The sequence below is a fragment of the Corvus moneduloides genome, chromosome 11 (assembly GCF_009650955.1).
Source record: "Corvus moneduloides isolate bCorMon1 chromosome 11, bCorMon1.pri, whole genome shotgun sequence".
Taxonomy (NCBI): domain Eukaryota; kingdom Metazoa; phylum Chordata; class Aves; order Passeriformes; family Corvidae; genus Corvus; species Corvus moneduloides.
The window spans coordinates 16,709,353-16,722,465 of record NC_045486.1 but is presented as its reverse complement, the minus strand read 5'-3'; the positions used below and the strand labels follow the sequence as shown (position 1 = coordinate 16,722,465).

Here is a 13,113-nt window from a genome sequence, read left to right as displayed (position 1 = left end):
GAGATCCGGTGCGACGGCGGCCGCGCCACTTCCTGGCGGCGGGAGCGGGGCGATGGCGGCGCAGGACGTGCTGGGCCAGACCGCCCGGCTGGCCTCGTCCAGCGCCCTGCTGCAGGTGCGGGGCCGCCCCTCCCTCCTTCCTCCTCCTCCTCCAGCAGGTGCTTCCCGTGCGGCTTCTTTCACAGGTGCTGTTCCGGGTGGTCACCTTCGGGCTGAACGCCTTCACCCTCCGCTATCTCTCCCGGGAGCTCATTGGCGTGGTCAATGTCAGGTGAGGGGGAGGCGGCTCGGCGGGCACCTGTGAGGCGTCCCGGGGCTGCTGGTGCTGTGGGGCAGAGCTTGTGCTCGGTGCTGGTCTCGGCTCCGCGGTCTGTGCCGTGTCACTGGCCATGCTCTGATCAGTGCTGTGGAATCTGGTTTTGGGTGTGTCACAGTGTTTGGTCATTCCGTGTCTCCTCGGCTCTGTTTTGGCCTGAAACACCGATAGCACTGGCCTGTTTTTCGTGTTTAAACCATCAGCTTGCAGAGGAAAAACTAGATACAACGTGCTTTTCCTATAGGATATGCACTGTGTCTGCACGGTCTGTAGTGTGTATTCTTGCCATTTGAATCGTCACGCGTAATTACTTTCTCTGTGTTTTTAGGAGATGGTGATAATTTTAGCTCATATCACCATGTTTGCATACCTGTAAGATTTGTCTGCCAGGCAGTCATGTGTAAAAACTGTGATGCTATTGCATGAAGGATTTACAGTTTATAGAAAATAAATAGTTTTCTCTCCTTTTTTTTTTTTTCCTTTTTCACCCTCTTTAGGCTGACTTTGCTGTACTCAACAGTTGTCTTCCTTGCCAGGGAGGCATTTCGCAGAGCTTGTTTGAGTGGAAGTGCAAAGAGAAACTGGACAAAAACAGTTAATCTATTGTGGCTGACGTAAGATACCTTTAAAAGTTTACTTTCTTAGAATTTCTAGTTCTTGTCTGGGAGCTCGCAGAATGAGAGGAAGTGTTTATTTACTGAGGTAATTACTTCAGCATTTAGAAGCCCCAGTTGTGTTTCAGGACTGATGCAGGAAGCTGGTCAAGTCTGGTGCTTTAGCATTTATGGACTTGATTTCTTGTTGGAGCACATGAGGAAGTTGATTACCAGAGGTGTCACCTGGAGCCATTTCTTCTGTTGCTTGAGTTTCATTTAAGTTGTAGCTGTTGAAGGAAAGCACAAGTACATAGTTCTTTGTTTTTTCTTCCTCTTCCTGCTCAGTTTTGTTTTTTTATTACCTCATGTGCATTTGTGAACCTGCTTTAGATATCTTTTCTTTCCCCCTCAGACTAAGCTTTTAGTCTTGATCCCTGATGTGGATTAATGCCAAGGCAACATAAATGTTTGGGTAGGAGAGGTGTGAGAAGGTGAAAAAAGAGTTGGAATTAAACAACAGCTTTTTTCAGCTGTGGTGCTGTTTATAGCAGGACAGCTTGAAGTCCACAGGATGCTGCAACAAGAGAGTGCAATCACACATTGCAGTAAAGTGGATTTTATGACTTGTTTCTCCCTTCTGGTTCCTGGTTCTCTCTTCTCTCTCCCTCTGTCAGCTCTAGCTGCTGTGCAGCCCCAATTAGGTGGGTTGGGAAGTAAATTTACCTGCCTGATATGGTGGAAAACTACCCCTGCATGATAAAATAGTATTTTGCCATTGGGGCACCTGACTTTCCCTGAAACTACCCAGCTTTTAATTGGATCTGGCCCAGGAATGGGTCTTTATGTGTGGTCACCTGCATCCAGCTATGAAGCAGAAGGATTGTCCTTGTCAGGGATAGATCTAATAATAATATTTAAAATGTATTAGTTCTGTTTTCTTATCTGAATTATAGTCATCTTTCTGCTGTATGATAGCCTTTCAAGTGAGCATTAAGTTACAGAGGTAACATTGACTGTGTGCATCTTCTTTTGTTTTAAATTTTCCTTGTAGAAAAGCATAACTTAAAATGAAGGTGAACTTCGGTGAAGCGTCTGAAATACGTCTTAGGAGCTTGATGTCAAATATTTTAGGGGTCTGATAGTGTGAAGGTCAAAGAGATCTTGCTCCAATGATGTAAAACTTGATGCACTCTTCCAGAAGCTCTGTGTTCCTGAAGCAGTGTCAGCAGAAGGGAATGTGCCGGCTGATGTGGGATCAGAATTGTTTGGTCCTAAGGCACAAAAATGCAGATATTTGACCTTATGTTAGGCTCTGGAGTAAAAAATGGACAACTCAGAAAAATGTTTTCTGTGTTGTGCAAAGAGTGCCTTAAGGGTGTTCATTACAAAGGAAAATATTCATTCTTGCTATAGTAACGACAGGAATTAATTCCTCAGGGCCTTTTTTAATGTAATCATTGTGGCCATATGTGATACTGTAGTCTAATTTTCTTTGTTGTTTTTTTTTTTCTTTTTCTGCTGAAGTAACATTTCCATTAATTAGTTTTTATGTTAACTTTTTAGAGTTCCTCTTGGTGTCTTTTGGTCTGTTATCTTGGGCTTAGTCTGGCTACACTTGCTCGAAGTACCCAACCCTTCTGTGGTTCCTCATTATCAGGCTGGTGTAGTGGCATTTGGTGTTTCTGCCATTGTTGAACTCCTGGGAGAGCCATTCTGGGTTTTAGCACAAGCTCATTTGTTTGTGAGACTTAAGGTTAGTAAAGTCCATGGGGTGTGTGTGGGGGGGGGAATCGTCTTTTTACTGAAAAGTACAGATTACTGACTTAGATGTTTTTATATTCAAGCATGTAAAAAACCCCTGTGTGTACTGTTTAGCACTGCATGGCCTGGTTTGTAACATAACCAGGAATTTGTACCCTTTAAAGCAAGCAAGTTGGTTTATTTAGACATTATTACCTTTGAGATCATTAAATACTGAAACATAGGTTTTAATTGGAGGGAGAGGCACACTGCTTCCACAGTTCTATATAAAATTGTGAAATGTATCTATTGAGAAGATGATAGTCTCAAGCAAAATTTTCTCCCTTATGTCTCATACAAAGGACTGGGAAAATGCAGTGGAGGAATTGTGAAATGCAAGAATAGAAAACTTACAGAGAAATTATAGTCTAAGCTGGCCAGCTCAGCAGAAAGAAACTCTGTGATAAAGTCACACTGACTTTGAAAATCTTCCATCCCTACATAAATTCTGTGCATTAAACTTAGGTATTTTAAGCTTGTGTATGTGGTTAGGTTGCCAGAAAATAACCCTTCTCTCTTTTGTGTTTCTTAAAGGTAGTTGCTGAAAGCCTTTCAGTAGTGTCAAAATGCATTTTGACGGTTACTTTAGTAATCCTTTATCCTCAGTGGGGCCTTTACATTTTTTCCTTGGCTCAGGTAAGTTTCCTTTGTTCTCTCTCAGCTGAATTTTAATTTGCCTTTGACATTTAGCCTGCTAAAGAACTTTGGGGAGCTGAGAGAAAAAGCTCCTGGGAGGTTTAAGATTTAGAATTTGTATTTAGTATTTTCCTGATACTCATTATTGACTTGGTACTTTGACATTGAGTTAAAGGGAGGTACAAGGAGACACCTTCTGTCTGTGAAGGCACATCTTGCAAATAAGGTTATGTTATTCTAATCACACAGAACTTTATCAGCCTGTACCACCAACCTGCGTTACGTTATCAGAAGGTGCTAATCAAGTGCAATGAATTCAGGTTAAAACTTTTTCTTGATGACAATGGAGGGATAAGTTTTCTTCTTCAGTTTTTGCCCTGGCTTTTGTAGATCGCTTATAACTGATGGAATTTGGAAAAGTTCTATGAATTAAGAGATGTAGGCAGTAGCTACTCTGTTAGCTTGACTTTTGATTGAGTAATTGCTTTATAATTGTACCTTTAGCTTTCTAAAAATGCTAAATAAAACATGAAAATTACCAAAGGTCTATGATAATCTACAGGGTAAAAAAAGATGAAAAGATCAACAGCATTCTGAAGAGCTGTTCAAATCCTTACCTGGTTTTAATATTTGATAGGCACAAAGACTACTTACATTTTCTTCTCACTGTATTTTCAACTAATATATAATTCTGCATTTCTGATTTAATTTTGTTTCACTGTTTTTCTTCTTCCTGATCCTTCCAGCTGTTATATGTCAGTATTCTGGTAATGTGCTATGTAATTTATTTTGTGATGTTTTTGGGATCTCCTGAAGCCACAAAGAAATCGTTTCCAATTGCTAGAGTGAAAGCTTTATTACCTAACTTCGTGGAAGATGAGGTAAGTTGCACAATTTATTTCTTGATTTTCTTCTTAAAATCTCATGTGAGGGCACTTTGAATGTTGCTTTGAGACAGGGAAGTTAATTGAGAGGTTTTGGGGATATTTTTGCACTATAAAAGATATGATAGATTAAATAAAAAAACCCCCATAGAAATTGTGTTTGAAGTTTGTATGCGTAAAATTCTTGTCAGAAAAACATCATGAAACTTGAACTCTTTGTGGTTTTGGGTTTGTTGTTGCTGACTTGGTTTGTTCAAAATATTTAATAGACATTAACTGGAGATAGACCAACTGCACTGTGCAGGGGAATGACCAGGTAGCACTGGATGTGAGGCAGAAAAGAAACCAGAACCATGTAACAATGGATTTTGGTACTTTGACCTCTCAAAAAATAACCATGATGTTCCACAGCATTCCAGAGACACTCAAATATCTCTCAAACAAAAATGAGGCAGAGAAAGAAATGACAAGACTCATTGAGGAAGACGACATTCTGGATAAGATTTACAGATTGAAAAGATAAAGGTGGTTCTTGGTTGCAAGTCTTATATATATAAGGACAGTTTGAAGAGCAAACAATTCATACCTCCAGTGAGGGTGAAAGTTATATTGGCATGTTAAACACCATGGGTGTTTTTTTCCTAAATTTAACCTTGATTAGTATTTTCTGTAGAATGCTCCTATGGGTACTTGATCTGCAATAACAGCACTTTTCAACAAGGGAATCAGTTTCTGCCAGATCAGTGGTGTTGGTGCTTGAATTCAGCAATACTTTGCATTAGTTATTAGTAACTGTGGCACTGTGGGTTTCCTCACCACTACAGTTAGAGCTACCCTACAGAGTTGCTCTGCCTTGCTCTTTTCTATTTCTACTCTGTAATTTCAATCATGTTTGTTACATTTCAGTATTTTTTTTGCAGACCTTTGTTAACTGGAAGGAAGCACGCTTGACTTGGAGTTTCTTCAAACAATCCTTCTTAAAACAGATTTTGACAGAGGGTGAGGCTTGACATAGAAGTGTGAGGGAAGAGGGCTCATGAAAACTATTTACAAAATTGGCTTAAAGCTTCAGAGAGCTTGGGTGGGGGAAGATGAGGCACATGATTGCGAACCTGAATGGAGTTTTTGAGGGTTTTCAGAACTAGGTGCTGTCCCATTTGACTTTGTCTCTTGAGCAGTTAGTATTGGAAGTGCCTAAACGAGTATTGGAAAAGACTTAGGGACTTGTTCTGAAGTTCTTTATTTTGAACTTACAGGTGAACGATATGTGATGACCTTTTTGAATGTGTTAAATTTTGGAGATCAGGGTAAGTGTGATGGTACTGTGGAATGGTGACAGAGTTTTCTTAGTCACTGCTCTTCACATGCTTCTGAAAATGGCTTAAAGTGTTTGAAAATAGCTTGAAAATCTGAGAATATTTCAAAGCCTTTGTGACATTTCAGGTGCGTTTCAGAGAATGATTGATATAGATAATAATAATAATCAATTTAAGACAATAGAATTATAGAATAGCCTGGGTTGGAAATGACCTTCAAGATTATCTAGTTCTCACCCCACTGCCATGGGCAGGAACGTCTTTCACTAGATGTGTATCTTTCTCTTTTCCTGTATCAGTAGATCCTTACATTCCTCTTTTCGTTCAGTGAACTTTATCAGGATCCTTCAAATTCCTCTACAGCAAGAATTTTAAATATGGTTTGGTGCTGTTCTAGATTCAATTCTGTGTAGTTGGTGCTTTTGTCTTACTTTTGGCATGAGCAAACTTTGCAATTTTAAGCTGTAGTTGCTGTGATTGTCAGAATTTTTAGAGAACACTGCTTCAGTGTTGCACCAGATCCCACTTACTTTCTCTTTTTGGAGGAGGAGATGTTAAATTAGAACTCATGTTGTTATTAAAGAGTTGGAATTAAAATGTGTCTAAAATTCACAGATGACTTTATTTTTTTAAGGTGTATATGATATTGTGAATAACCTTGGTTCACTGGTGGCCAGGTTTATCTTTTTGCCTATCGAGGAGAGCTTTTATGTATTTTTTGCTAAAGTGTTGGAAAGAGGGAAGACTGTAAAGGATCAGAAGCAGGTATGTTTATTTTGGATTAATTACATGTCAAATGCTCAATTTTTGTTACAGATAGGTTACATTGCAGAAGTGTGATGGACAGAAGTGGGTGTTTAAATTTGAATATTGAGGCTGTTAAAATTAAGAAGTGGAGAACAAAAATGCCAAGTGGGGCTGGACCAAAAAGAAAAGAGAATAGGTAAAATGCTAATGAAATAGAAATTAAAATATGCAGTGGCATAGTGCTGCTTTGCATCAATGAAGTTAACATCAGCTGCTCCAAACAGTGTGATGTAAAGCCTCCTCTACTGTGTATTTCCAGATATAGAAAGCCATTAGTTAAATCATGAGATCTATTAAATAAATGCTATCTGGAAGTACTTTATTTACTTAAATATATCAATAGGTGTTAAATTATGTTTCTGAGGAGTGCAGCTTTGGGAAGAAAAGAATTGTATTTCTCTTTTGTATTTGAGTTGTATGAGGAGGATTAATCAATAAGAGCTTTGTTCCACAGAGTAATATTCTTGATCGCTCATGAAGGTCAGCCTGTAGCAATCCTGCTAATTGCACGTCAGTACATAATTAAATTCTCTGCTTCAGATCCTTGGTGGACTAAGGGAGGTGTCTGTCTGCGTATATTTTATGTAAAATCTACCTGGTGTGTAGAACTGGTAAAATGGTGGAATAATAAATATATAAAAAGATGGTAAGAGCACGTGTATGGATAATTGAATAACAAGGATAAGTTTCACACCTTTTTACACTATGCAAACTGACTTGTTCCTGTGAAGTAGCATTTCTGCATGAGGGTGACTGTTGTTACATTGATTCTGGTTCATGTAATTTACTACATTTTATTTCAGGATGATGTTGCTATGGCTGCAAATGTATTGGAATTGCTGCTGAAACTTGTGCTCCTGATAGGTCTCACCATCACCGTTTTTGGCTATGCCTATTCTCAGCTGGCTCTGGATATTTATGGAGGCTCAATGCTCAGTTCTGGAACAGGTAAAGATTTACAGACCTGGCAGAAAACCACTAGTCTTTAAAAAAAAGCCCCTACAGCTATTATGAATTTTTTGTAAGTCATCAGTTTGGGTTTTTTTTCCTGCAAAACTGCTATTGAAATCTGTGACTTAGCTCATCAAAATCCTTCGCCTTGTTTATTTGTGTTCTTGTCAAGATATCTAGACAGGAAACTCATTCAAATGAACTTAGGTTTCCATTATTAGTATTAACACTACAACAACTATCTCTCAGTATCAGTGACTGTAAAAACAATGTGGTTTGATAAAAGAAATCATTATCTATTTGTCTTTCTAATGTGGTTTTTAGGTCCAGATCTCCTCCGGTGTTACTCGTTATATGTTCTGTTTCTTGCTGTCAATGGAGTAACAGAATGTTTCACATTTGCCTTAATGTGCAAAGAAGAAGTGGACAGGTAGGAAACAGTGGCTCCTGTAAATGTATTTGTGCTGACCTTATAAAGGGATTGGTGCTTTTGAAATTGGCATAATAATATCCTGCCCCACTGAAAAGCAGCTCCTTGTTAGGCTGTGTCTGCATTTAGATTTAGATGCAGAAGCTTTAGCAAAAGTTGAAAAGTTTGGGTAAAAAGGTCAGAAATGAAGAAATAATTGTTAATTTAGCTTTTGGTCCATTACTAACTAGGAAAGTAACTTAAATGTGTGTTTTCTGCACAGATGAGCTTGAAGTTATACTTTTAAAGACAATTACTTGACTTTATAGTTTTGACAAACTTTAAAAGTTTGCAGCTATTAACATTTTTCATGTACAGTTACTGTACATACACTTAGGAATTATCTAAACTGTGTGGGTGAATCCAGGGGTTCACTACTGTGTAGGAAGTTGGACTAGGTGACCTCCTGAGACCCCTTCTAGCCTGGGTTATTTCCTGATTCTGTGTTTAGGCTGTTCCTCATGTGGCCCTTTCAAATTAATTTCAGTGAGGTCTGTTTTCCACAATTGAAGTGGGATCTTCTTTGACTTAACAAGGGCTGCTTTCACAACCCCTTTAAAATGTGAGCTAGTTTTCCAAGTCACTGTTTATGGCAGAAACTAAATAAAGTGCTGATTTGTTCTTGAACATTCATTTTCTTTAATATATTCCTAACATAGCAAAAAATGCACAAGTTTTTACATAACTAATAATTGTTATTAAGTTTGATTTTCTGCACTGAGTGCACCACTGATTACTGTAATACAATTTCATTCACATAATGTAGTTCTTGGTTTAATTTGGTTGATGTATTTTCTATTCTTTCAAATTTTTTTTATCGTTTCATTTCTCAAATTAATTTTCACTAGAAGATGGTAAGAGAAATTCTGTTACTCATGTTAGAAAATAAAAAATCATTAGTAAATGAATGCTGTAACTGCATGCATTGTTAAATTATTTCTTCTTTTTTTTTTCCCTAGGTACAATTTTGTTATGCTGGCCTTGTCTTTTGTATTTCTGTGCATCTCTTATTTCCTGACCCACTGGTATGGCAGTGTGGGCTTTATCCTTGCCAACTGCTTCAACATGGGCATCAGAATAGCTCACAGCACCCACTACATCTATGACTACTTCAAAGAAAGCGCCCACAGACCCCTCACAGGCCTGCTCCCCTCACCAGCTCTGCTGCTGGTTTACATCATCAGTGCAGTGATCACTGCTTTCTCAGAGGTGAGCTGCTTCCTCTCTGCTCTCACTGTGAATGCTGCTGTCAGGTGACTTTTCTGTCCACAAAAAGAGGAATGCCATTAGGAAAAAGGCTTTTGAGGATAGGCTGGGACTTTCCATTACAGAAAGGCAGGATATATTGTTAAGAGATTCTTTGTATCAAAGTTCTCTGCCACCTATACAAGGTGGTGGATCTGACTAGTTAAATAAGACTTAACACATTTCTGTGTGTAGACAATCCATGTGCTTAGTTGTTAATAACTGAAATTTTAGCAGTTTCTTGGTGCCATTGCATTAAAAATTCTGTAATAAAAAGAAGTAATAACCAAAACTAGAAGAGAAACAAAAATTGCTAAGAGCACATTTAACACATACATTCAGTACAAGATGGTAATTGTGCAGGCTCATTATTAAGGAGATGGTAGCTTTTCTATGTACAGAATTTTGACAGCTTGAAAATCCATTATGCCTGAGAAGGGAGAGTTTTATATTTTGGAATGGGAGATTTCCAGTTTTGATAGAAAATAGCTTGAGATGTTGCTGTACAGTAGCAGACGTGCATAATAGCATCAGCGAAGTTTTGTGTCATCTCAGTTAATGTATTTCTGCATGCCAGATAACAGCAGCTTCCTCACTTACCAGATATCTACTGACTGGTTATTTTTTGCTGACAGAATTTTCTTTAAAAAGCAAATATTGTAACTCCTCAAGATGATTTATTGTAGGGTCAGTGCATGTGGCAAAACCGCGCTTGGTTTGATGGTGATGTTGGCGTGTTGGACAGATGTGCTGGACCTTATTTCTTGTTGAAACAGTAAATGCACTTTTTGATGACTGGTTTTGCTGCAATCCCTTGTTTTCTTTGTTGTAGGTGTTGTTCTGCTGTGACAAGGGCTGGATGGCCAGGCTGATCCACATCAGCACGGGTGCCCTGTGCTTCGCAGCAACCCTCGTTACAATGTTCTGCACAGAGACCAAACTCATCCACTTTGTTAGGAACCAGTTCCTCTCCCGCTATTTGAAGAAAGGAACATGACCTGCTTTTGTGCAGAGCAGTTCTTGTACGTGCTTGCAGTAAAGGGCTGTGTTTTTTCCATAAGATCTGTATGGAAAGAAGGTTTCCATGTGTGTTTGGAAGCGTTGATAATGGAGTGGCAATGTAGACAATTGCCAGGTGAATATTATTTTGTCTTCTGAACTGGTCAGCACAGCAAACGAGAGATGAATAATTTTCTCTTTATGCCCCATTCTTTTCTAAGCTTTTTCTCAAACAGCCTCTTAAGTAATGAATGAAGATCTAAGCTACACCCTCTGACACAACCTGGTTGACAGACTGCATGTAGAGAGCTCCCCTCCTGCTGCTGGGCGGTGTGGGGAAGGCCTGACGTGGTTTAGAAGGCCTTTATTTGGCGTGGGTGCTGCTTAACTGGGGAGAAAATGGTCAGGAAAAAAGCCCCCAATACCAACCACAATAAATGCCATAGAAATACCCCAAAGCTGAGGAGAACTCTAGAGCGAGGACCAACACCAGTGTGAGTGTTGTGGAGCAGAACAGTGTGGTGCAGAGGGATTGAGCTGTCACTGTTTGACGTGCAAAGCAGGGAACAGAAAATCCTGACGTTTACAAGTAAATTAATGGAATACACAGCGTGTGTCCCTGCTGGCTCTGTGAGATTATTTCATTCAGCAGATCTTTCGTGTCTGAGGGCATTGATTAACTTGTCAGAAATACTCTGAAGCCTTAGCTGGAAGGGGTTTTTAGCATTGTCTGCAGAAGGTGTTGAGTACAATCACTGATGGTGCAGTTCATAAGGTTACTCGTAAAACTTCTTACTTTCATTCCATTGTTTTTTGGGTTTGTATGAGATTTTAAATGCCAGCATGAGCAAACTTGTCTCAATAAAAATTATTTTGTCTGTGCAATTGAATGTTAAATATATTTAATAAGATTTTTTACAAGGATTTATGCATATTGAAGATTTCTTTATTGGATAGTAAATACTTCCTTTTGTTCCAATGTTTTCTTCACATCTTGTTTTTTTACTTGTTCAGTTTTAACCTCTGGATTCATATTATTTTTGAATTGTTGAAAATTTGGACACTCAGAAGTTCTAAAAATTCCATGTTAGGCTGCTGGTTTGGGTGTACTGATGGTGTATTGCTGGTCTGAGATCTGAATTGGGCAGTTTCAGAGTGTACAAATGGCAGGTTTATAATGATCAGCATTCCCTTTGCAATGTTTGGATGGACCAAAAATGTCAAGGGATGAAAAATGCGTGCTCAGATGTGTGCAGCTGAAAGCTTTTAGTTTAATTATGTAGCAACTCTGCAGATCCTCAGACTGCTTAAAAAAAATCACTGCAATGGCATTGTGGGGTTCATTCTGGTGACCACAGTGCCCAGGCTGAAATGCTTTCTAGTGTCAGGGCCTTCAGCTTGTAGTCAGAAATATTTTCTAAACTCTGGTAATTCCCACTTGGAAAACATTACCGAAGATACTTTATATGTGAATTTGGTGATTGATCATAGAGAAGCCAGAATGTGACAGTGAAGGGAAAGGAGTGGCCTTGCTCAGCCAAGGGCAGTTGTCTCGATTCCCTGGCTGGAAGGAGTAGATACAGACTTGCTGATTCTCCTTATGCTCTCTTGAAATCTGTCAAAACAAAACAAACTCTACATTATTCTGTCCTCTTAATTGAATTCTGTAGTTCTTTGCCTTTTGAATTTTTCTCTTCAGAGTGGTCCTACAGCTTTTTTTCTCTTTTCTGTCAGGTGCGGAGTTTGTTAGGAGTACAGCTTCAAATATTGCAGAAACTTTATTACAAATCGTCAATGCCTACAACAGTTGCTTTTCCTTTACTTGCTTGTAGTACAAAAAAATCAAGACAATTGAACCTGTGGACTGTGTTTTAGGGTTTGTCTTTTTCTGTGTGTGTCTTTGGGATCCTACTGTGGCAATATCTCAATCAGTGAATTTTTATAACTCCTTGGAATGAGAAATTTTGTACAGCCCTGCATCTAAAGTGCTTTGGAGATGGAAGAACTTCTCATACCAAATGAGCTTGAAGTCATTCTGCCTTGTCTGCTCTTACAGCCCCAGCTGTACTGATATTACTTCTGCTACTTGTAATGTTGTAAGTGGGGTGATGTGAGATCTCCCTCTTGAAACAGTGATCTGTGTAGTCTTGTAAATATTTTTTAACATAAATGCAGTGAATGCATTTAAAGACAAGTTACATTTTTACACTAATTTGTGTTATTTCATATTGGAAAGGCTGACAAATCTCTCTTGCATCTCAGATGCAATTTTATACGAATCAGGAAGACATTTAAGGTGACAATGATTGCTCATTAGCAAATTAGGGACACATTCCCCACTTAAACATCATCTGCTCAGTAATGGCTGGCTGGTTTTTGTGATGTGGGATGTTTGATTTTTAATGTGTTTTATGTGGCAGGAAGCTGCAAGGAGGCACAAAAGTAGAGACCTGTGAAACTGTCTGCTGCTTTCTTATTTATCAGTGGGATCCTTAATGTCAGAGCTGTTAATTGCTTTATTGCTAAAGCAGCAAACTCTCAAACTCAGGGACAAAGTTGAGATTGAATTTGACCATATTTCCCTTTCATTTTAGCCCTGTTAATCTGTCAAAGGCACAACTGTCTAAAATTCCATGAAGCTGTTTTGCAGTGTTCTGAAATCTTTTAGTTTAAGCCAAAGGTGAATGAAACATTTTCTTTGGTAGAAAAGGTTATGATTTCATGCTTTGTGGTGTGTTTTTCTTATTTGTCGGATGAATGACTTTCAAGGTAACACTAAATAAAGTTTATTTCCTTTACATTTTGTTTTTGTCTTCCAGTTGATGATTATTGGAGTTCTGTTTATATCATTGGTACAGCTGATGCTTAAACTTGTTTGGATTTTGTAGGATATTTTATGTATAAATTCAATTATCAACCTAAACATACACACCATCCCCTAACACACATACAGATAAAATTTGCTGTAGTAGTTTTGTGACAAATGGCACCATTATAGTCAGTTTTTTCCTCTTTGTTTCTGTCAAATTGTTTGTATGGATTGGAATGGCCAAATTCCTTTGCTTTTACATTACATTGTTGTGATAAAAACCAA

General features: G+C 38.6%; 1 protein-coding gene across 1 annotated transcript; it reads left to right on the top strand.

Moving 5' to 3' along the window:
• Positions 1-8: 8 nt before the first annotated feature.
• RFT1 (RFT1 homolog) lies at positions 9-12,819 on the top strand. Its single transcript, XM_032120807.1, has 13 exons — positions 9-115; positions 186-271; positions 814-930; positions 2,476-2,665; positions 3,247-3,348; positions 4,095-4,229; positions 5,153-5,231; positions 5,489-5,539; positions 6,183-6,313; positions 7,159-7,303; positions 7,631-7,736; positions 8,735-8,984; positions 9,853-12,819. The coding sequence occupies exons 1-13, from the start codon at positions 53-55 to the stop codon at positions 10,015-10,017; spliced, it is 1,620 nt and encodes a 539-aa protein (XP_031976698.1). The 5' UTR covers positions 9-52; the 3' UTR covers positions 10,018-12,819.
• The last annotated feature ends 294 nt before the right edge of the window (positions 12,820-13,113 follow it).

What these genes read in the sequence shown, in the direction of transcription:
- RFT1 (XM_032120807.1), top strand. Translation starts at nt 53, where the DNA reads ATGGCGGCGCAGGACGTGCTGGGCCAGACCGCCCGGCTGGCCTCGTCC. An exon ending in ATTGGCGTGGTCAATGTCAG is followed by an intron (nt 272 to 813) that starts GTGAGGGGGAGG and finishes CACCCTCTTTAG; the next exon opens with GCTGACTTTGCTGTACTCAA. An exon ending in ACATTTTTTCCTTGGCTCAG is followed by an intron (nt 3,349 to 4,094) that starts GTAAGTTTCCTT and finishes TGATCCTTCCAG; the next exon opens with CTGTTATATGTCAGTATTCT.